Raw genomic sequence first — 24490 nt, 5'->3', positions numbered from 1 at the left:
CTGAGAGTGTTATAGAAAGGAAACATACAGTGCATAACCTTTCTTCACTAGGCATAATGCCTTTGAGAGTTATCCAAGTTACAGTTTTTAAGGAACAATAAACAAAGACTTCTCATCGGTGATTTAAATTGAGATTGTAAAAAAAAAAAATGGGTTAGCCCTCAGGTAACATATTAGAGAGCAGATATCAGAACTTATCAAACCTACAATCCAGATACAAATTATGTAAAACCGATCCAGGGAAGGAGACCTAAAAATACTGCGGAGCTGAATCTTTTCCTCCAGTTCTTCATGTCTGCGCTTGCTTTCCCATGATGCCCCATCCATTTGCAATTGAAATTGGAATCACAGCTTTTTAAACCACCCAGACTTTATAATGTCAGCCAGACCCTCCCAGGCTATTGATAGACAATGACAACAAAACATGATAAAATAATATAGTTCCATCAAAGCAGGGAGAATCTTAGTGGGCATTTCCCAAGATGTGGGATATGTACCACTAGTGGCTAAAAACAAATTTAGGTGGCAAATGATATGGCTTTAAATGTCATCTAATCACATCATTAGAAGATAATTATCTTTCCTTTTCCATTCTATTCAAGTCTTCTTATTCCATCATGGAGAAAGTCTTTGTTGGGTGCTAGAATGTCGTTAACACCTTTCTAATAGTTTTTGATCTCTCTCTGGAACAGAGAAATAGGCTGCCTCATGTAGAACAAAGCATAGGCAACTGTACTGGGCTGGAATTGAACTGCATTGTTTGGTTTTCACTGCATTCATTTTATGACTACATTCTATTTCTGGCAAGAGATGAGGAGCCTCATTTAGGATGGTGATATAAAGTTTCAATTTTAGGTAAATGCATTTGAGTAAAAGTTATGAGTGGACCTCAATATAATGTAAAGTAAATGGAACTATTTGTAAATATGTCCAAAAAACAAATCATGAAGATGGCACAAAAATGACTGAAGGATGGGAGGCAACGTGTTAGATTTTGTAAAGGACGTTGATGACCCCATGATTGGGGAGGTTGTAGACAGGTTGGCCCAGAGGCAAGGCAAAGTTTGGATGGTCTCCCAGCTCTTCCACCAAGGGTTCATGCATCCAGGCTCTCAACATTGAACTTAGAACCAATCCCAACAAACCTTCATTTGCATCAAAGCTTTGCTTGGCTTTAAAGAGAATTGTGTCATCTCTGAGGCCACCTTGGCAGGTATTCATTCTCCAGCCCTCTCTGTCCCACCATCCCAATGTTCCTCTGTCATTCTGCAGGTGCAAAGTACTGATCAAGGGTGAACAGAAATTCTTCCCGGCTGATCTTTATGGTGCACCCCTGCTCATCTCTTAGCCTCCTCCTGTTAGCAAGACCACATGCTCCAGGTTAGACTTCATCTACACCACTAGAATGAGAAAGGCACTCACATTCTGTGCAAGCAAGCAGATCTCTAAAACAAGAACCTGTGAGCACCTCTACCCAATTCAGGTAGCTGATGCCAAGAGAAGTGTATGGGCTCTTCTCTCGGTGTTCTGAATATGTCATTGGGAGCTGGAGGCAATGACCAAGTTGCAGAGAGCTTCTATCCTACAGAGAAGCAGTGACAGCATCACAAACTCAACATCCTACAGCGAGTCTGTGGGCAGGTACATGAATGACAATAAAGAGGGGTGGAGATTGCTGTCTGTCTGTCTGGGGCCCAGTTCTATAACCAAACGGGTTTCTCCAAGCATGGGTCATCTTGGCTTGAGATTCTTCTCCTCCTTATTGGCCCAATTATTAAGACCCCAGCTTCCCTCATATTGACCAAGGTCTGTGTGAGGACAGTGAGTGCCTCTTGTCTTCCAAGCACAGCCATCAGCTTAGCGATTATTACACCTCCTTCAAACACAATCAGGGAAGCAGGACCCAAGACAGGAATAATAAAATCAAACACTTTCTTATCACATTGAATCACTACAACAACCTATAAGGCAGGAACGCTTCATTATATCCTTATCTTATATAGGAGAAGCCAAAGCTTGGAAAGATGAAGCAACTTACCCCACAGCCTCGGCAGAAGCAGGATTAGAAGCCACTAGTACCTATTTCTAAGACTTACCTTCCCAGAGTCATAAGAGGGCAGATTGTAGGTCACATCCAGCCCACAGACATGTCCTGTTTGACCCACAAGTATTCTATAACAGTTATGAATCAGTAAGATGTGATTATAAATTTAGAGTTCACTTTCTTTAAAATGCTATATTCAACTTTTTCTTTAAAAAAAAAAAGCTATAACTAGGAGATCTGGCCATGCAGAGATGTCAAAAATATTGTTTAGGACTGACTACTGATTGTCCTCTCTAAATGGGACAATCAATACCCTATCTAAATGGGACCAAATACCCTATTTAAATAAGACTTGTATAAATGGGACAAGTCCCCACCTATTCTGCATAACCCACAGCCAACTTCATTCATTCATTTATGTGCCCACAGAATCCCTAAGGATGTTGAGTTTGTGATGCCATCACTACTTCCAACTGCTTCTCCGTGGAAAAGGAGCTCTCTGCAGCTTGACCACTGTTCCCAGCTGAAAATGACATATTCAGAACAGCTCAGAACTTCCCCATCCTTCTACAGACCTCCCTTGGCACCAGCCACCTGGATAGAAGGAGGTGCTCAGAGGTTCCTGTTTTAGAGACTACCTTGCTTGCACAATTGCCATTTGAATGATGCCCAAATTTGAAAACCTGTAAGTGGCTCTGACCTGAGTACTCCCTAGAGTCATTTCTGGTTATTTCTCTTCTTCATCCTAGGCAGGAAAGAACAATTGAATTAAGTCAAGTTCTTTCCCTCTCCATGAAATGAGTGACAGACAAAGATTTGGCCAAGTTACCCAAGGATTTCTTGTTAATGGAGATGTTTGTGCTAGAGAAAATACAGGAAAGGGGGCTAAAGTAGGGACTGCGCCACCACAGAGCTTTGCAATGACTTAACTCATTTTTCACAGAATTAATAATTCAGATCCTACAGTGTTTCAGCTAGAAGTGGCCATAAACTTCAGAGAGTTTAACCAACCACTTCTGAAAATGGGGATTGATCCTAGGAAATGCTACCTCCACTTCAAGCCATCTCGCCTGAGCAAAATGAAAGCTGTTAGATGATTTCATATCTTTATTAAAACCATCAAAGCAGAAACACACAGCAAAGAGGCTGCCAAGGCAGAGAACATTTCCCCATGCTTCAGCAGCTTTGGGAAAGTTGGAGAGATTCAGATTTTGACTATCTCGCAGGAAGGTGTTATCATGTTCAATTCTGCTTAAGGGAAGCCACACTCACAAGGCCCTTAATTTTGGCAGTGTCATCATGGCAGCCACCTCCCCATACATGTTGATAAGGCTGGAACAAGAATGAGAAGCAGGGTGGCTCCCATTGAGTGTCACTTGCCTTTTCTGGGTTGGAAGAGGGCTAATTTCACCTTTAACAGATCTCAAGAGGTTACCTAAGAACTCTGTATTTATAAAAAGGGCCTCAAAGATCTCTAGAAATGAAGAATCTGCCATCTCCCACCTATTTGGGAGTGAAGACTCCAAGCTACAGTAGAACGTAATGTTCTTTTCTTTGGTTAGTTTAAGGACATCTATAGATAGACAGGACCAGTCAAGCCAGGGGCAGGTATTGGGAAGTATATTTGGTTCAGACTCCAGCCTGTCACTTGTAAGGAAGAGCCTGAAAGATAGCAAGTCCTTAATAGGAACTTGGGCTGGGCACAGTGGCTCAGGCCTGTAATCCTAGCACTTAGGGAAGCCAAGGCAGGAGGATTGCTTGAGACCAGGAATTGGAGACTAGAATGGGCAACATGGTGACACCCTGTCCCTAAAAAAAATACAAAAATTAGCCGGGCATGCTGCCTCATGCCTGTAGTTTCATATTAGGGAGGCTGAAGTGGGAGGATTGCTTGAGCCTGGAGGGTCAAGACTACTGTGAGTCATGATTGTGCCACTGCACTCCAGCATGGGCAACAGAGCAAGACCTTGTCCCAAAAAAAAATAAATAAAGAAAGAAATACTATCACATCATCAACCTCAGCAGCAACACTGCTACCATCATCAACCTCAGCAGCAACACTGCTACCATCATCATCACCAATGCTGTCTTTCTTGAGTCCTCTCTCTCACACCTTGCCCCATGCAATCATCAGCAAATCCTGCCACTGTCCCTTCAAAGTGTATCCAGCATCTGTCCCCTCTCCTGTCTCTCTCCACCACCACTGCTGCAACCACTTTTGCAACAGCCCCCTAACCAGTTTTCCTCCTTCCATCCTTACTGCCTTACATAACAGCCCGAGAAATCCTTGTAGAGTGTAAGTCAGATCATATAATGCCTTAACTCAACACTAGCCAATAGTCCTGCATTTGCTCAGAGTAGAAGGCAAAATTCTTGCAAAGGCCTACAGGGTCCTGCACCATGTGGCCCCTGTTACCTCTCCAGGTTTATTTCCCATCCCTTGTGCACTTCTTGGGCACTCCACCCTGGACATACTGGCCCCTGGGTTTTCCTCAAACATGCCAGCCACCCTCTGTCCTCAGGGCCTTTGCACGTGTGCTGCTTCTGCTAGAACATTCTTCTCCCAGATCACAGCAGGTTTTGCCTCCTCACCTCCTTCAGATCATCACTCAAATATTGCCTTCTCTGCTAGGCCTTCCCTAACCACCCTGCTTAAAACTGCAACACCCTCCGCAGACCAAGTATTCTTTCTCCTCCTCCCTGTATTTTCTCCATGGCACTTACCACCATCTGACATAGATATGTTTGACTTACTTATTTATTGACTATCTCCTTCCTACCCTGTAGAAAAGTAAGCAGCATGAAGGCAGAAATTGTTGTCTGTTTTTTTCATTCCTCTCTCCCCAGTGACTATGTGGCTGACACACAGTAGGTGCTCAATAAATACCTATTGATGACTGAGTCACGTGCATCTACATTCCATATTCTTTCAGAACCAGGTGTGGCAAGCTTAGTAAAGGGGTGGACAAGTTTGTAGCCCCGAACAGACTCATCAATTCCTAATCATCCCTCATCACTAAGAGTATTCACTCAATGCATATTTATTGAGCACCCATTGTGTGCCAGACACCTTTCTGAGCTTCAGGGATACGGTCATGAATATGATAGACAAGGTTCCTGGTCTCTAGGGGAGTTTTCAGGCTAGTGGGGAAAGAGTAAATAAAAGAGAAAATGAACACAATAATTTCAGATGTCAGTGAGAAGTAAGAAGTAAATAAAGCAAGGTGGTGAGGAAAGATAGAGAGTGGTGAGGAGGTGAGCCAGCCTAGACTAGGTGGCTGAGAATGGTCTCTTTGAGGAGGTAACATTGGAGCTGGGACCTGCATGATGAGAAGTAGCCAGACCTGAGATGCTCTGGGGGAAGAATGATCCCTGTAGAGGAACAGCAGATGCAAACACCCCAAAACATAGGCACCAGCTCTCTTGAAAGCCTCTTTGGCCCATCCTGGGTGGGGGCCCCTCCTCTACGACCCCACAAATGCTGGGAGCTTTCTCTCTCTCTCAGTAAGTCTGACTACTGAATTTCTCTGTACCTTCTTCTCTTTAAAAGAGAGATTAATTCTCTTTCTCATCTTCATTTCTCCAGGGCTTAGCACATTGCCTGGCACATAGCAGGTGGCCAATAAATTCATGTGGAACTAAAGTGATCTGAAACAACATTTTTTTTTTTTTCCTGAGATGGAGTTTTGCTCTTTTTGTCTAGGCTGGAGTGTAGCAACATGATTTCGGCTCACTGCAACCTCTGCCTCCAAGGTTCAAGTGATTCTCCTTCCTTAGCCTCCCAAGTAGCTGGGACTACAGGCGCACGCCACCACGCCCAGCTAATTTTTGTATTTTTAGTAGAGATGGGGTTTCACCATGTTGGCCAGGCTGGTCTTGAACTCCTGACCTCAGGTTATCTGCCACCTTGGCCTCCCAAAGTGCTGGGATTACAGGTGTGAGCCCCCGCTCCCGGCAACCACTTTATTTTGTGATTCGACTGTAAACAGAGGTAAAATCATGAAGTGAATGTATTTAGAAACAGCATCCCTATAGGGTCCCCCTCCTTATTAGCCCCCGATCAAAAACATCTCTATCCAAGGAAATCCTCTCTGGCCATTGAGGTCCAAATAACATACCACCTCCTCCAGGAAGCTTTCCCAAATTCCCCTAAATGAATTTTCTCTCCTTTCCATGCTACTTGCTATAGCTCTCCTTGTGTCTCTAATATGGTACCTATTCTCATCTGACTTGTGTGCAAACTTTCCATGAACATCTAATAGCCTCACCAAACAGTGAAGAGCCCAGAGGCTCTGTGTTATATTCATCTCTGTGTCCTTAGCATGCTGCTGAATAAAGGTATGATGGAGAAATCAATGGCCAATAATGACAACTAACAGGCTTTTAATACCTCTTGTGCGCCACAGATGTTTCGAGCACTTTTATGTGTAATTGTTCATTGAATCCTCACAGCAACCCTATGTGGCAGTCAATATGATTAGTCCCAGTGTGCAGATGGAGGAACTGAGACAGAGAAGCCTCTGGTTGGCACACACACACCTTGCATGTGGTGGAGCTGAGATTCCAACGTATTCCTTCTGATCTCAGAGTTCGAATTTTTCATAGCTATGCTGAAACTGCCTTCCGTAGTAGTTTCTGCAACTTTATCTCCATTTTGAGTTCATGCTTGGAATCCGGGCTTCTCTCTCTCTCTCTCTCTCTCCAATAAGATCTGTCTTTGTATTGCTTCCTAAAAAGCCCTTGTGCCACCGTGAGGCCTTGCTTCAATGCCCACTCATCTCTCCATCAGCCTCAGGGTAGATCTGGGGTTCCTTCACCCAACAGCAAGCACTGAGGCTAGGGAGCACCCTGAGCCGGAAGAAAGCCATCTCCCTTTAATTGACCATCAGCCCTATTAAAGGCAAGTTTGGGAAGCCCTGTCATCATAGACACCCTCTGCATTGCCCCTGTTAACAAAGGGAAATTCCAGGGACCATTTTCTGCAGTGGGTCTTCTTTTACACAGTTAAAAGCACACAAAGAAGTTGCATTGTCTTCCGCTCTTGATCCAGTGAAATTAAACTGCCTGAGAAAGCAAAATTGACATCCTACCCGGCCCTGTGTATAAGCTTCATGGTTTGTTTGTTTGTTTATTTGCTTGCTTGCTTTTTGGCGGAGTCTCGCCCTGTCACCCAGGCTGGAGTGCAGTGGCTCTATCTCGGCTCACTGCAAGCTCTGCCTCCCAGGTTCACGCCATTCTCTTGCCTCAGCCTCCTGAGTAGCTGGGACTACAGGTGCCTGCCACCACGCCCGGCTAATTTTTTGTATTCTTAGTAGAGACAGGGTTTCACTCTGTTAACCAGATGGTCTCGATCTCCTGACCTCGTGATCCACCTGCCTCGGCCTCCCAAAGTGCTGGGATTACAGGCGTGAGCCACCGCGCGCGGCCCATGTCATGTTTTTAAGCCTCACGTCATGTTTTCCAGAATGGAAGAAAAGGTATTTTGCATCCTGAGATTTTACAAAAGGGACGTCCTGTCTCACATGAGCCTCAAAATTAAAATAAAGAAAAGCCTTGTGCCACTGTCTCATAAATTGCTGATTCCCTAGTGAAAACAACTTTATCTCTGACTTTTGTGACACTGACGCCTACAGATACGTGACAATCTATGTAGATGTGGTAATTGTGGAGAATACTGCTGACTTTCCACCAGTAAGAATAATGAAGAAATCCATTGTAACCCTGTGAGTTGACATTGTCTTTTAAATGCTCACCACACCCTTTATTCAGGGAACCTGGTTCTTGGGAAGGCTACATTCCCTTGTAAATATTGCAGGTCAAACTCTCCTCTTAGTGCTCATATTTGTTCTGAGTTTTCTTTTGGCTCATCTCTCCCAATCGCTAACACATTAAAGAAACCTGAAAAGCTAGAAACAGTCTCACTCTGTCACCCAGGCTGGAGTTCAGTGGTGCAATTATAGCTCATTGCAGCCTCGAACTCCTGGGCTCAAGTGAACCTCCCATGTCAGCCTCCCAAGTAGTTGGGACTACAGGTGCCTGCCACCATGCCTGGCTAATTTTTTTTTTTTTTTTTTTTAGAGAAGAGGTCTCCCTATGTTGCCCAGGCTGGTCTCCAACTCCTGGGCTGAAGCGATTACCCAGCGTCGGCCTCCAAAAGTGCTGGCATTACCACCGCACCCAGCCCATCATTGGATTTACTTAAACTGAGTTTTCGGCAAACTCCAACAATATTTCCCATAACGTCAGTTGTGTGCCTCATCTTGGTAATTTTAGGTACTACACAGACTTACTAAATACCACCAAATCACACAGTGAGATGTATTATCTCTCCTTCTTTACCTTCATTCCTTCTGATTACATCAAGGAGAAACATCTCACATTGATATTGATATTTCTTTAACTGCTCTTAGTAGTGTCCCCTAGTATCCTCTTTTAAGCAAAGATGGAAAACACTGCAGGCTTAGAACATTCCAGTCACACTAGAGAGCAAAAATTCAATCACACTGTTTTGTTTTCAATCTAACTTATTTTTATGATCACTTTCTAATTATGGCAAGTGTTGCCGGTTTTCCATTTAGCGTGGCTTCAAAATAAAGTTGCTTTTAAACAATATTTATTTTAACTATACTTGCACAGTATGTGTTAGATTTGCAAATCCATAGCATATCTTTAGAAAGATACACAGAAACAGGTAACTATGGTTGCTTCTGGGAAGAGGAACTTCTTGGCTGAAAGACGAGGTAGAAAGGAAGGGATTAATTTTCTCTGAATACCCTTTGTCACTTTTGAATTTCACAATACAAATATCTTTTTTTTCTTTCTTTTTTTTTTTTTTTCTGAGACGGAGTCTTGCTCTGTTGCCCAGGCTGGAATGCAGTGGTGCTATCTTGACTCACTGCAACTCCTGCCTCCCAGGTTCAAGCAATTCTCCTTCCTCAGCCTCCCAAGTAGCTGGGACTACAGGCGCACGCCACCATGCCCAGCTAATTTTTGTATTTTTAGTAGAGATGGGGTTTCACCATGTTGGCCAGGCTGGTCTCAAACTCCTGACCTCAGGTGATCCACCTGCCTTGGCCTCCCAAAGTGCTGGGATTACAGGCGTCAGCCACTGCACCCAGCTGAATATCTTGTCTATTCTAAAATATATAAACTGAAGGGGAAAACTGGTTCTTTGTGATAAATTATCATTTTTAAATGGGCTAACTTAAGCAAAAAAATTAAGAAGGTTGGATGAGATGGCTCACACCTGTAATCCCAGCACTCTAGGAGGTGGAGGCAGAAGGATTGCTTGAGCCCAGGAGTTTGAGACCAGCCCGGGCAACAAAACAAGACCCTGGCTCTAACAAAGGATTTTAAAAATTAACCAGGTGTGTTGGTGCACACCTGTAGTCCTAGCTACTTGGGAGGCTGAGGTGGGAGGATCACTTGAGCCTGGGAGGTTGAGACTGCAGTGAGCCTTGACTGTGCCACTGCATGAGTCTCAAAAAAAAATTAAGAAAATAATAGTAGAGGTCATGCTGGGCTTTGGCAAATGTCATGAAGGTGGCACAAAAATGTCTGAAATCTGAAAAAATTCTCCCTCCCAAATAACTATGCCACCATTTGGAAGGCAGTGTGAGAGGTCCTTTAGCCTCCACCTAGAGCAGACACTTCTGGCTTTCTCACTTGGGGAGTGTTCATGGTGGCTGGTGGCCATGGACACTGAGGTGGAGCCATTGTCAGCTCCTCTGATTTGAAAAGCTTAGGAAGACACCCAATGGACCCATGCCCAGGAAATCCACGTGATGCTCAGGCTCCAGATCACCCAAGCCCAAACCTCTGTCTCATATGCCCTGGAAAAACATACTTAATAATAACTTCCTCAGAAGCACAAGGTCATTTCCCCTCCCGGGTGGCTTTTACCCACCTCGTCAAGCTGCTTGTGAACCTCACAGTGCTTCAGCCCAGCCATGCAGCCCATTAGGAGAACAAAGTGGCAGCTGAACCGGCCTACAGCAGCCTGGCACCAAGCCTGGCCAATGGAAAGCATTTGACAAATGAATGGATTAACCTGTACCGGAGTTAGCTCCAGCAGAGACAGTGAGTCCCACAGGTTTAGGTTATCTGTGTGACTTATCAGTTCTGAGTCACTACCCCGCAAAGCCCCACTTCCCTATCACCTGCCCTGAGCCCTCACAGGTGGAGATGACCTCTCCTCAAGTCCTCCAGGTGATCTGATCAATAGGGAGCTGTGTGCTCCCCCACCCCATCCCCACGCACCCTGTCACTCGATCATACGGAATGATTCATAGAGGTCTAACCAAAGTTATTCTACAGCCCTGCACACCAGATACACAGAATGTTACCAAAGCATTACCAAAGCATGCAGGTAATAGCACCTGTTGGGCATTGACTCTGCTTCAAATCCGCTAGGGCCCTTTGGATGTGTCTCCAGATATGTGCAAGGTACAGCAAGTGCCTCTGTACAGCAGGTCATGAAGGACATGCCCACCATTGCATCTTATCTCCTGTGAGTACCAGCCCCACACCTTCCCTAATTTCAGGATAGTTGCTTTCAGGGAGATGGCATGGGTAACATTCAAAAATATAAAATGAATCCAGCTTCCGGACCAATCAGAAGAGAGACCTGCTGGCTACAGAGATGAAGCAGGGTCTAGTCACTGGCTCTTTGGAAGGTCCAGAGAGTCCAGGTTAGGCTGGGGAAGCCAGGTCTCCCGGGCAGAGGGCATTTCGGGAATCAGTATGGAAACATCCTATATCTTCAATCTAAGACACCATCAATCATAAGATACATGCTAATTTCAGAGATGTTAAAGACGCTTCTTAGAACCTTTCAGTGGTATTTTCACATGTTAACATCCAAAACAGGCTTAACAATGTGTGTAGCTGGAAAGTACTGGGGCTGTCAGCATCTTCTCCACCTAAAATGCTCCTGTAACAAGTGATAGGGTTTGGCTGTGTCCCCACCCAAATCTCATCTTGAATTGTAGCTCCCATAATTCCCACATGTTGTCAGAGGGACCAGGTGGGAGATAATTGAATCATGGCGGTTTCCCGCATACTGTTCTCGTGATGGTGAATAAGTCTCACGAAATCTGATGGTTTTTTATGGAGTTTCCCCTTTTGCTTGGCTCTCATTTCTCTCTTGCCTGCTGCCATGTAAAACATGCCTTTCTCCTTCTGTCATGATTGTGAGGCCTCCTCAGCCACATGGAACTGTGAGTCCATTAAACCTCTTTTTCTTTTTAAATTACCCAGTGTTGGGTATGTCTTTATCAGCAGTGTGAAAATGGATTAATAGACTAAGGCTTTGGGGAAAGCCTGTTCTTCATTGCAAACTCTTGCCAGTCCTTCTCAGCTCCAAGGGGAAGGGAAACCAGCTCTTCAAAAAACTTCCTTGAGCAATGACAGTTCTTGTTGCCCATTCTGAATGTTCCTCCATGCCTGACAAGAACTGTACATTTGCTGGCGCTAAGTATTATATCTACAGCATGCTGCAAGGCTGACAGAGTGCTGCAAGACAAATGGGGGGGTTTATGGACTCAATGGTTTCATTTAATCATAGTGTGTGACGTTCGCCTGGACCAAGACAGGGAATTTCCATATAAAGGCCTAAGTCTGCATAGATGCTGCAATTGTGCATGCAGATGCACATGTGTGGGTGTGCACACACATTCATCTATGTGCACACCCAATGAGCACAAATCAGTCTGTTTCATGTGTTGATCAATTTGTTGAAAGATGATAAAACTGTCTGCATTAACTACTTCATGGCAGGAGGCCCCTTACCTTCTGCCTTTGATTTTATTTTTTTCTAAGGTTTGCATTTCCAGAATTGGGCTTTGCAATCAGAATATGATTTCTTGATGAAAATGAACTGGATAATGTGATAGATCTTATTCTGGGCTTTTTATTCTCTTTTGTACTTAGACTGTTGCCTCTGGGGCAAATATTCTGTCTTCTTTGCTTTGCACCATCCCAAGAACATCATCGATGCTGAACAAATAAATAACCAGAGTTGTGAAGTGAAGTCTGAAATTTATAGAACAGGCTCATCTATCAAAATTTGGACACCAGAACACAGAGTCAATTATCACATATTAACTTGCTCTTGTTGGCATTTCAATGCATTTAGAAAAGATACACTTCCTCCACACACATATTCCCCTGTCATACCGAAACACCAGCAAAATTGAGAACACTTCAGACATATCTCAGCTTTCCCTGTGACTCTAAAAACTACTACACACAGCAAAGCTTATATCTGTTTATAAAAGATGACCCTGAAGAGTCTATTTCACATCCAAACTTCCTTAGAATGGAGGGCATCCTAAAGATAACCTTAGATTTGGAAAAACATTTTCATGTAGATAGTCTTACTTGATTTTTATAAGGTTGCAAAGCAGTTCAGGCATCATTGCCATTTCACAGGTGAGCAGACTGACACCCAGATATGTGGACTGACTTTCTGTTAACATGGAAGGAGGGAAGGAAAGAGAAAAGGAAGGGAGGAAGGGAGGAAGGAAGGAAGGGAGGAAGGAAGGAGGGAAGGAAGGAAGGAGGGAAGGAAGGAAGGAAGGAATGAAGGAGGGAAGGAAGGAAGGGAGGGAGGAAGGAAGGAGGGAAGGAAGGAAGGCAGGCAAGGAGGGAGGGAGGAAGGAAGGAAGGAAGGAAAAGGAGAAGGGAAAGGGGAGGGAAGGAAGGAGGAAGGGAAGGGAAGGAATAAAGAGGAAAGTATGGAACTATCTTTATAGCAATTGATAAATTCCTCAGCCCGATTTAGTAACAGCAGCAGCATCAGAAACTAATATTTTTAATACTAACAGAACTAATAGTGATAACAGGAGTGTTGTAGTAATTAGTAGCAATAACAGTAGTAACATTACTGCCTTGTCTTTACATATCATAGAATTTTCCAGGGCAATTTCATGTACAGTTTTGCATTTATTCTTCACAACAAGTTTCTAGGATAGTTACTATAGGTCCCATTCCATGATGAGGAAGCTGAGACTTGGGAGAATCACCTTTCTTCAAATCATACAGCACCTAGGTGACCACCTCTGGTCTTCTGACTGTGGTTCCCTGTCCTGGTTCCCTCATCAGTCTGGTGCTGCTTTGCCCACCTGTCCAAGCAGCTAGGAGATACCACCCTGCAGCTCTTACCTCAGGGAGGAAATGTGGGTGGGGGAGAACCAAGGCCAGACACATAGTTGAGGTAAGCATCAGAGATGGCATGGCAGAAAGACAGCAAATTGGAGAGAACCCACTGCAGAAGGCTGGGTTCTCTGGTAGTGGCCTGAACTGGAGTGGTTCCCAAGAAGGATCAGGCTAAGGACAAGAAGGTGCAGACTCTGTCTCCTGGTCTCTCCAAATGATGGTGTCTTTCTGGCTATATCACTCGGCCTTCAGCTTTATCTCCATTTACCCACAGAAAGAAGCCCCTCCTTTGGGTTAAGGGTAAAGCTTTTGATTTTTCCACTATCTGGATTTCAGCCTCCTGACCAGGAAGTTATCACCAGGGGCTTTGATGTGGGCAGATCATACTAAGATCCACACTGCCTGCAACTCTGCACCTCCCCCTTTGGAAAGCACAGTCCACTCCAATGGGTGCAAGGGTTCTTTGGCCATGTCTGCCCAGTGGACCCTGGCTTTATGATGGCAAGCTGTGAACTGACAAGGCAGTGGACAGAGAGCGGAACATCCTGTCACCCACCGTACATAGCTCATGGGATTCAGGAAGAAAGTGAGAACATGGGTTTTAAAAGATTCCAGAAATCCCCATGATTTCTGCAGTTAATGTGTATGACTTGGCCATAATAAAAAGAAATGTACAAAAATGTTCTTCACATACAGAAAGATGTTCTGGAGGTTATGGAAACAGCATCTAAGTGGGGTAGTATTACCCTGCACAGAAATGGCAATCCACAAGCTAAACACTTGACTCTAGGGGTGTGGATTTGTAACTGAAAGAAGCACAAACCACACAGCCTTTTCCTGACACTGGAGCCTCCCAGCCTTCCTGGTCAAGCAATGGGGAGAGGGCAATTACGAACAGACCTCTAGGATAGTCTTTTAGAAATATAAAGTGGGGAAAGGTGGTAGAGGGGGAGAGAAGAGAGAAGCAGAGCTGTCAGCATGCTTGATGTTAAATAAAACCTACCAAGACTCAACTGAGAATTTTAGCAGAATCCAAATGTGCTAAAAAATAAAAATAAAAAAAATAAGGCATGGCTTCCATCTCTAAGGTTCACAGCTAAGCTTGCTTAGAATCACACATGCCAAGGTTAAAAATAAAAAGCAGCCATCCCTGAATGACATGGGCTCCAGGATGGAAGCCTGAGGTATGCTGTTTAGTGGTGGAAGGAAGAGAGGGGAGGGAGGAGAGTCTGGGTTCAGGGCATAGGTATTTATTGGAGGGCACACTATCTGAAAGCCAGATGCTCAGAATTTTGCTGTTTTGCACTTAAAAGGCACTTTGCATTGGCAAAGGTTTCATAATGATCTTCAGATTTTCCATCGAGGAAATGCTGGCCTGCATTCGAATGTGGTCATGGCTGACCCACTCCGGGCTCTGCTGTTCAATGTGTTTGCCTCCTCCATCCCGGGATCTGACTCAGACAGTGTCCACATGCACCTAGACGGGATGCCCATGAGTCACAGCTTGGAAAGCACAGTGGGCTATTGGCATTGGCACGAAGCCAGATCTGCCACTCTGTGCCACCCTACCCTATTAACCAGACATAATGGTCCTGGGGCCACCCACAGGCTAGCTAGCCCCTGGTTGGCTGCAATGGGGACAGACTATGTGTCTGCCTGCTAAGGATGATGCATGACCCACTCGTCCCCACAACTACAACCATTGCGAGCCAGGAGTAACCTGCAAAGGTGCTAAATCAGGCCTGCAGTCCCCCTGCTTTTGGTAAATCCAGGGCCCTCTATTATAAGCCCAGGGGGGTCCTCTTTCTAATGAAGTTGCCCCTTGTCCAATATGCATATGACCTCTACTGCCTAAAGCTGTAGATAAAAACAGCAGATTTAGCCTCAGCTACTGTGTCAGCTACCATGTTACCCCTCCCCAACGTCATTACTATGCAGATGTTTCTAGAAAGTCTTCAAAGGGTCAGGTGAATGGTGAGAATTCTGTGACCTATGTGTTAACAGGGAGCCCGGACATTACACCACCCACATGTGGGCCAATCCTGCACTTCAGCACCATACAGGGCTAGGGAGGCAGAAGGGCATTGAGGAGTAGACGCTGCCACCTCACAGAAGCTTTGGTCTGTGCCTTGACACCCCCAGTGGGGATAATTCTCCTCCCTGGCATGCATGGGAAGCATAGACAGTCTATGCATGACTGGCTGCCCCTAGCACCCTTGCTAGCCTTCACCCGCAGTGCCCACCTTCAAATTCCACATTTTGGCTGCTGGTTTAGAAGCATCACTTAACGTGAAGTGCCTTTTTTACACCTTTAAGGCACTTTAGAAAAGCCTTGGAAGGTATACAGGGCAAGGGCTGTTTTCCTGCCCATTGGGATAGATGAGAAAATAGAGGCTGATAGAGTTTAAGAAACTTGCTCAAGCTTAAGTAACAGACCCAAGACTCGAATCCAGGGCTCTTTCCACTACTCAAAGACCACCTACCAGGGCCAGAGCTACTGGGGGTCTCAGCCCCAGTACAGCAGCAAATACCTGGGTTTGAGATTGAGACTCCCTAAGGCATCTTTCTTACTGGAGACCTCTGGCGATGCACTGTCATTTGGCCTGAACTCTGGGGACCTTTCCCAAACAGAGCCTTGCTGCAAGGGGTCTCTGAACTGCCTTACCTTTCTCAGGGTCCTTCAGGGGCTGGGTACCAGCAAAGACCTACAGAGGGTTAGGATGGTGCCGTGTTCAGGCAGCACAGGTCCTCGCCTGTCCCTTCCTTGGGCACCCTAAGGGCTGGTCACAGAGGGAGTTAGCCCTTTAGCTGGCACTTAGGTTTGACTGGAGATAATCCTTTTCCAACGACTCCAGTGACGAGGGAACGCCCTTTGCAGTTCCAGAAACTGCCCGTCTAGATTATCACTGGGAAGTTCTGGGTAAATTCTGCTATAGCTCCCCATGGCCCTATGTGTCAGCCTGAACCCATACAATGAGTTGGGTTAAAAGAAAGAGAAAACACGAGAGACGGATGGCTCTCCCAATGGAAGCGATCAGAGACCCGGCGCACGGAGCGGAGCTCCTGGTCCTTACCTGTACCAATCCAGCCCGCGGCCGTAGTTCCTGTCAAAGAAGTGGGGTTCCGTGCCCAAGGCCCGCACGTCCGGGTGCACTCGGATAAACTCCAGCACGGCCCGGGTGCCCCCCTTCTTCACGCCCACAATGAGGGCTTGGGGCAGCCGCTTGGTACCCAGCTTGGGTGAGCCGGAGTGGTTGGAACCGGAGAGGCGAGGGGCGGGCACGGCGGCGGCGGGCGCGCTGGGAGCGCTGGGCTCGCTGGGCGTCGGCCCGGAGGGATCACAGGGGCGGGACTTCTGGAGAAGTTTCTGGCCGCCCGCGCTGGGGCCGCGGAGGCAGCGAGGCGCGCCGAGGAGGCGGCTCCGACCCAGGTCGTCGCAGCAGCACAGGAAGCTGTAACACAGGTAAGTGCAGGAGAGCGAGAGCGTGAAGGCGAAGAGCAGCCTGCGCGCCCTCCGCGGCTGAGGTGGCCCCGCGCGGCCCAGGACCCTATAGGCCATGGCTCCATGGGCCCGCGCCGGGGGTCATGGTTTCCGAGGGGGCACCGGCGGCTGAGCTGCAGTGGCCCTGCGGTCGCCTAGAGGGCTCGCGTGGCGCTGCCACGGCCACGCGGGTCGGGCGTTGGGGGCGCCGTCTTCTCCGGGGGCTGCTGACCAGGGTGCGCACCGTGCCCCGGGGTCCCGGGGGCAGCGGCTCCTCGGGGAACAGGCGGTTGCATTTCCAGCATCTCCCAGTCCTAGGCGATGGGGCTCCGGGCAGCCGGGCGGCTCGGGCGCTCCCAGGCTCTTACGTGCGCCAGGTTCGGAGCGCGCCCAGCGCCCGAAGCCCCATTCCTGATCCTCGGAGCGCCGCTCACGAAACGCTCGGCGGCGGCGCGGCTGTGCGGGCTGGCGGGTGGACCGGACGGTGGCGCTGGCGCCGGCCGCGATCTGACTCTTCGGGAAATGCCGAACGGAGCGCGCTGCCGGCTCTATTTAAGGAGTGGCCTGACGTCAGCCGCGCGGGTCCCCCGAGCCCGCGCCGCGCCCGGGGACCTGGCCCGCCCCCTGCGCCCCCACTCTCTTACCCCTCCCAGAAACACAGCACGCGGGCCCTCCCCATGCAGGCCACTCCCTACGGAGCCCCAGGCCAGCTTTGGGGCGGTGAAGGGAAGGTGTCAAGGCATAGTACTCCTCCGGGAGGCTGGACACCCCCACCACGCTGGCCTCTCGACATCCAGGGACACGAACCCAGGTCGAGATCGCGCCGACATCCAGACCAGACAGACCCAGACGCAGACGCAGGCACCCTGCCCTGATGCGCGGTCCCACCACCCTGACCCGCACACGCACGCACAGGCACAGAAGCACACGCGCCCTAGCCCGGACACACCCCCACACCCACGCGGGGGTGGGGAGGAGAAGTCCCCTAACCTGGGCCCAGATACACCGACAGGGACACTCCCCCCGCTCTCGACATCTCGCCAAATGGACACACACAGCCCGGAATCGGACACCGAGCGCACGCACGCCCAGGACTGGGACACGCGCTGTAGACGGGATGGGTGGAGGAGCCGAGCGTGAGTGAGATTCCGTGACTATTCACCCAGCTTCTTAGCCCCCCGCGCGCTGACTCACACCCCGGCGGCTCGCTCTGTCTCGCACCTATGAGGCACGCGCGCACCCCAACCCATTGTCACCCCACCTCTCCCCGGGCCTGCCGGAGAGCGAGCCCCGGAGCGGCAGACTCCGCGTCAGAGGGTTCCTCTCTTAGCAGCCGCCGCCTAGCGGTAGACTGCTCCCCGGGGAGCTGTCCAGGGTACTAGAGGGTCGCCGAGGGCTGAGTGCGGAGGGCTTCTTCACACAGAGACACTAGGAGGAGGAAACAGAGTACAAGGAGAACGTATCCAGGAGCAATTCCACTTCGAATGATTCCTAAGTGAATGCCTACAGGACAGTTCTCGGTGACCATGTCCAGAACAGGCATAAGTGACGATCTCCAGTACTTCCCTGAGGGACCACACTGGTACCTTGGATCAGAACCCTGCATCAGAACAGGCCTAAAAGGCCATGGCTAAGAACACGGCTGAGTTGTCCTTCAACAGCAATGCCAATGCCAATTCACCATGTCCGGGTGTTCACAAAGTGAGTGCCCTCCACCACCACCCAGCCATAGAATGTCTAGATGACCACCACGACCCCCACCCTAATCAGGGTATAACTGACTTCCTTCCTCAGGCTGTAAACTGATCATTAGGTTCTGTGGATCTTAGCCCAAACCAGAAAATATTTTGTCCCCAAACTAGTCCCATCCCTAGAAACCTTAAACCAATTCTACGGCAGATAATAATAATAGCTGCCAACTTTGTATCAAGCACCTGGCATGGGTTAACTGATTAAATATTCACAACCTATGAAGTTGTTACCATTACCCTGGCATCACTTTGCTGTCTTAATTCTAATAGTAGCTAGCATTTATTGAGTGCTTGTTTTATGCGAGTTATGCGCTAATCACTTGACATGCACTACCTCATTTATCTTTGGAGATAGGTATTGTTGTAATTTCTAATCTACAGGCAGTGATAAGAAGATTTAGCAAACATATACATAGTAACTGGCAGAGCTGGGATTAAACCCGGGCAGTCTTGACTCCAAGATTCAAGCTCTTAGTTACAGCACTTTGCAGCTTCCTAACTTCCTTTGACCATTATTCATATAATTCCATCCTAGGCTCCTCTCCTGGATGTAAGCTAATTTGTCCATGTCTCTTCTAAAATCTCACACCTGGGACTGCACGAGGAATTTCAGATATGGATTGAAAAGTTCAACAGGACTCTCACCTCTCTTTTGTAAGTTCTATTTCTAGTAATGCCACCTAAGACTCCATTATCTTTTTCTTGTGGCTATATCATACTGCTGACATCTCAAACTTGCAGCCAAGTAACATCTCTAAATGTTTCTTACAAGTGCTGCTGATTAAGGCACAGCTACCCCATACTGTGCTTGTACAGTGGGCCTTTTTGGACCCAATATATAGGTCCTTATAGATTTGACTTGATTGCATTTCATCTTGTCTCATCAGTTCGCTGCCCTAGTTTTTTTTAAATGTCTATTTGAAGTCAAACCACGAGGTAGCTTTCATTTATTCAAAAAGAAAAAGTAGAAAGACTGTATCCCAGCTTTACCCTTTATTCCAGGTGTACTTTGGGCAAGTGGACCCCCTTTAAGCCTCAGGTTCCTCAGCTGTAAAATGGGACGCTATGATTCACCTTAAAAGTCTCTCAAAGTTTAGATTTTGCATGATTCTGTGATTCCGTTATCCAAAGCATGAACCACTCACTTCGCATCATGTAATTTCCACAGTTGATCACAATTTAATTAATTCCTCATTCTAATTGTTAATAAAAATGTCAAAACAAATATACTTAAAGGAGTTCTTCTTCTTCTTTTGGGTGAGGGGAAGTGTCTCACTCTGTTGACCATGCTGGCATGCAGTAGTGCAATCATAGCTCATGCTGCAGCCTCCACTTCCTGGGCTCAAGGGATCCTCCTGCCTCAGCCTCCTGAGTAGCTAGGACTACAGGCATGTGCCACCACACCTAGCTAGTTTTTTAATTTTTTGTAGAGATGAAGTCTTACTGTGTTGCCCAAGCTGATCTTGAACTCCTGAGCTCAAGTGATCCTCCTGCCTCAGCTTCCCAAAGTGCTAGAATTACAGACATGAGCCACAATGCCTGGCCTGAAAGGAGCTCTTATATATACTTTGAACAATTATTCACATCATGAACCTGCTATTTTTGTATTCCATTGTTAAAATTACAAGGTTAAATGTGGAGTCATCTGCTGTGATCAGTACTATTTCCCTTAGAAAATAAAACATGAATATAATGATTTTTCATAATTCTGTGCTTGGCTTAATTTTTAAATAATTTTTAACCTTTGAATTCATAAACTGTGATATCCCTGGGTACTCACATATATCAAAACCAGGAAGATTTTCCTCTTCAAATTTCCAATCAGAGTAATGACTGACTTGGATAGAATTTTTTAGGAAGTGAGACAGTGGACATACCTGCCCATCTCCTAAACCTTTATCTGTTTACAGTAGCAAACATGATTCTGCTTTGGGGGTATCAGGTAGGATTATGCTGGGTTGTGTAGTTTGTCAATTAACACCCACTTAAGCAAGGTATATGTTTATTTTTGTAATCACATGAAAGTCCAGATGAAGGTACTTTAGGGCTTGTATGGAAGCTCCAAAGTGTTTGGGACCCAGGCTCCCTCTATCTTGTTACTCTACCATGCATTTCCTCCATTCTAAAGTCACCACATAGTCTACAATGACTTATTCATCTGCAGCCAGAATGTTCACATTCTGGTCGTTAGTAAATATGTAAAGACATGCCATATCTGTTTAAGGACATTTCTTGGAAGTTGCCTGTATTATTTCAACTCATATTCAATTTGACAGCATTTTATCATTTGACTTTCTAGCTTCAAGAGATGCTTCAAAATGCAGTCTTGATTCTGGATGGCTATATGCCTGGCTAACACTTTGAGATTTTTTTATCAAGAAAGAACTAAAGAATGGTTATGGAGGACAACTAGTAATCCTTGCCATCCTTGGACAAACAGTTTTCCCTCTTTTATTCCCGTGTGGTTTGTATGGGTTGAACATAGTTCAAAGACAGGCATATGACCAAGCCTGACATCATCACTTTGTAATTATATTTCAAGATCTGAAAGTAACTCAAATCTTTCTAGTGAGAATAAACCACACAACTTTTGTTAAAACTATTGGAAAATAGAAACTTCTTTTTCTGAGATGATGAATTAATCTAAAATAAGCCTGAAGCTTCCAATGGTCATCTCTGCTATCAAGAGGAGAAACCAACAATAAAGCCAACAAAGAGGAGAGCAGAACTGATGGAGGGAGAATTAGATTCCTGATAATATCCTTTGAACCTCTGAATCTAGCCATGCTGAATGCATGGACCCTGGACTTTATTGCTGCAGTGATTAGCTATCTTTCTGTTAGCACTTGCAACTGAAAGAGTGCTGACCAATACAACAAACAAACAAAAAGAGTTGCTCCCTCCGTTGCAAGGAATAGATACCATTTTAATAAAAAGTGTTGGAGGTGGGGGGGCTTATTTTGAAGGATATGCACGTATCAGGACTGCAACCCTTCCAAATTTGAGACAGTTATAGGATCCAGTTACTTTCTTCAACTTCTCTACTTTTCTTGTATCTTATTCATTTTGCTTCTCATTCTTAACTGCCATTGCTCTTTATTTTTGAAACAGTAAGGGTTACTAGAAGTGAAAAAAAGAGATTTGGGATATCTTACACAGGAAAGGAACTTTGGGGTAGCTCACAGAATTAAGAAGAAGGCTGGAGAACTGGGCTCAAATAGAATAGCAACCACAGAGCACATTACACTCTCTTTCTTTTCTTTTTCTGAGTCCATTTCTCTTTCACATTAGCATTCTCTTGAATCTTCCTTCCCACTCTAATGCCCTGCATTCAAGACTTTGAATTTAACATCATAAAACAGGAAATTTTCTTCCCCTTCAGTCTTTGGGCCTAATCAAGCCTTGTTATTCAGTTTTATTTCAGTGTGTAAGCTTCAAATCTGTTCCCTAAAGCAGAGTTTTGCAAAAATGTGAGAAAATGTCCCAAAGAGGGTGACTCCTATGAGGCAAAGTACAGTGAAGTGGAGCCACATGGTCTGCGGGGTCTGTGAGGTACAAAGTTTGCATCTGAATCAGAGGATGTGCATGTATCTGCTACATTTAGGAAAGAGGTTGAGAGCGAGAATGAGAGAAGATTTCAGTTGTGCTTCATTCTTTGGATAAAATCAGAGGGTAAACGCTCAAGGGGCTTCCAGATACTGCCTGTAGAAATGATCCAAATCTAGAAGACCAGAGACCTGGTTGATTTTTAAGAACTCAAAAAGATTCCAAACCCTTTGTTATTCTCCATGTGGGTGACTTCTGTTTTTGCCAAAAATAATAGGTACCATTTATTGAGCATTTACTCTGCACCATGGACTGGTGCATTTAGATGCATTACCTAATTTAATACTCTCAATAAACCAATAAAGTAGGCATTATTATTATTATCCCTATTTTATGAATAAGGAAAGTCTCAAGTAGGTTGAATTTTCCATGTTCTACAGATGTTACAGGCTGAGGGAGGGGAAAATTAGTTCAAAAAAAGCATTAATGGGGAGATCCAGGATCAGGTTTACTCATCTTATAATCTTCTCGTGGGTCAGTACTGTTTAGCACCTCCACCTCCTATCCTGCATTATTTAAACCACACTATCTTATCTCACCCAACCTTACCATCTTGTCTTCTTCATGCAACTGTGAACTCCTTGGGGACAGGGACAAAATGACAAGTTCCAACTCAGTCTAGCTCTTGGAATTTGGGCTTCATATTCATGTTGGGACTCCTCACTTGGTTTCTTTATCCCCTTCCCCTTCTTCGATGGACCACTAACTATTACCCACGTTGGGGCTTCCAAGGAAGAACTAACATTTCATTTCCAAATATATCCAGCGTGGATTATTTGTAATGGCAAAGATGATACTAAGCCTGTTCACTTGCACAATAATACAGTAGGGCTGACCTAGTAATGCACCCTCTCCCCTAATTTTCCTTTTATCTGGAAGCAGATAAAAATGACACTACTGAACCAGAGGTGAGCACAATTGTCATCAATTTCCTAAAATACAGACCTTAATGGTATAGGATGGAATGAATGGAAGAATATCTAGCTATAGAGAACAATATAGGGAGATACCTTTATTGTTTTGCACTGATTTTTTTATTTCCCTTTAACATTTTTGTCATATAGGTAATATACCTTCAGTGTAGAAACAATGAAAATACTGAGAAGAAAAAAGAAAAAAGGTCCTCTAAATCATAACACCCAGAAATTACTATTGCTAATATTTTATTTACATCCTTCCAATTATAAATGCATTTGTATGTTTGTTTGCTTATGGCTCAGCCCATACCTACTGTTTTGTAAAGTTTTGATTTTTTCAGCTTTGTAACAGTGTGACTCTATTCTATGCCATTAAACACAGACTTATGTAATAATGAGCCTAGTACTTTTAGAAAGAGAAAATAACTTTGTACTGAAAATGCTAGATGTAAGGATGGTGTGAGTCTGCAGCTACCACGAATGGAGAAAATCTAACCTGCATGTGCATTAACTCAGTACAGAAGTAAGCAGAGTGACAGTGAAAGGCTGTCTTGAAATAATGCTTGAATCCCTGGGTCCAGTTTTGCCTAAAGCTCTCTCTTTAAGAGTCAGTAAAGCATAGTGGTTAGGAGTGCAGTCTCTGGAAGCAGACTGCCTGGGTTCAAATCTTGGCTCTGCTGCTAGGATTTAACAGGGTAATAAATGTCATTCACTTAGAACACAGTCTGGCTAACAATAGGCCCTCAATAAACATTAGCCATTATCATGCTGAACATTTTTCAATTACATCCATCAATAAATTTTTTTGGCTTAAGCCATTTCGACTGATATAATAGATATGTACTTTTCAACTAGACATACATCTTTTGATCAACTTGAAAATTTTATTAAAAACAAAATAAAATCATTTTCTGTTCTCAGTAATCACTTAAGACCCCTCTTGCTTTGAATCCAGTGTATCTCCTTGGTATTTTAAATGTTTCTAGGGAAGAAACCAAATATCCTCTCTGGGCATAGCTCATGGCAGCTGTTCAATAAGTGCTTATTGGATAAATAGACAGATAATACCTTCAAACACCCCTTTGCCTGAAGGACAACAATTTTAGCCATGAGGACATGGTACAACTTATCTTAAAGGACCAAATTCTCTGTTTATTGATCACCTCCTTCATGTCCTCTCTTCCCTCTTTATTCAGTCAAGATTCCATGGATAAACACGATAATCAACTTTTCGCTTATAACCATCAACTCCTTGACCCTCTCTCACTGTGCTGTATTTCTTGGGTTAAGATCAGCTTTCTTCCCACTCAATGTCTGCACCTGCACAACCAAACATAGCGAATGTACAAGCATGACGACTAGTCTCACTTAAGATCCATCATTTCTATTCTCAGGAGGGCCCTTAACACTTCCTAGCAATCGTACTATGTTTCCTAGTCCATTCATTCTCAGGCTCTATACAGCTACTTAGCACCCTCCCTCCTCTTTGCAAACCTCTAACGCTTTCTCCACTATCCCCATCAGCCAATGGCCT

At 45.4% G+C, this 24490-nt stretch overlaps 1 protein-coding gene across 1 annotated transcript in view; it reads right to left on the bottom strand.

Annotated features, from left to right (window-relative positions):
• Positions 1 to 17210, bottom strand: part of HS3ST2 (heparan sulfate-glucosamine 3-sulfotransferase 2) — a 102159-nt gene extending 84949 nt beyond the window's left edge. Inside the window, exon 1 of the mRNA XM_004057347.5 lies at positions 16276 to 17210. Coding sequence (XP_004057395.1) covers positions 16276 to 16760 — 485 coding nt within the window. The 5' untranslated portion in view covers positions 16761 to 17210. The remainder of the gene's footprint in view (positions 1 to 16275) is intronic.
• Positions 17211 to 24490: the final 7280 nt, after the last annotated feature.

This window comes from Gorilla gorilla, chromosome 18 (genome assembly GCF_029281585.2).
Source record: "Gorilla gorilla gorilla isolate KB3781 chromosome 18, NHGRI_mGorGor1-v2.1_pri, whole genome shotgun sequence".
In the NCBI taxonomy this organism is placed as follows: domain Eukaryota; kingdom Metazoa; phylum Chordata; class Mammalia; order Primates; family Hominidae; genus Gorilla; species Gorilla gorilla.
The sequence above is the reverse complement of the archived record's forward strand: the minus strand, read 5'-3'. Positions and strand labels throughout refer to the sequence as shown.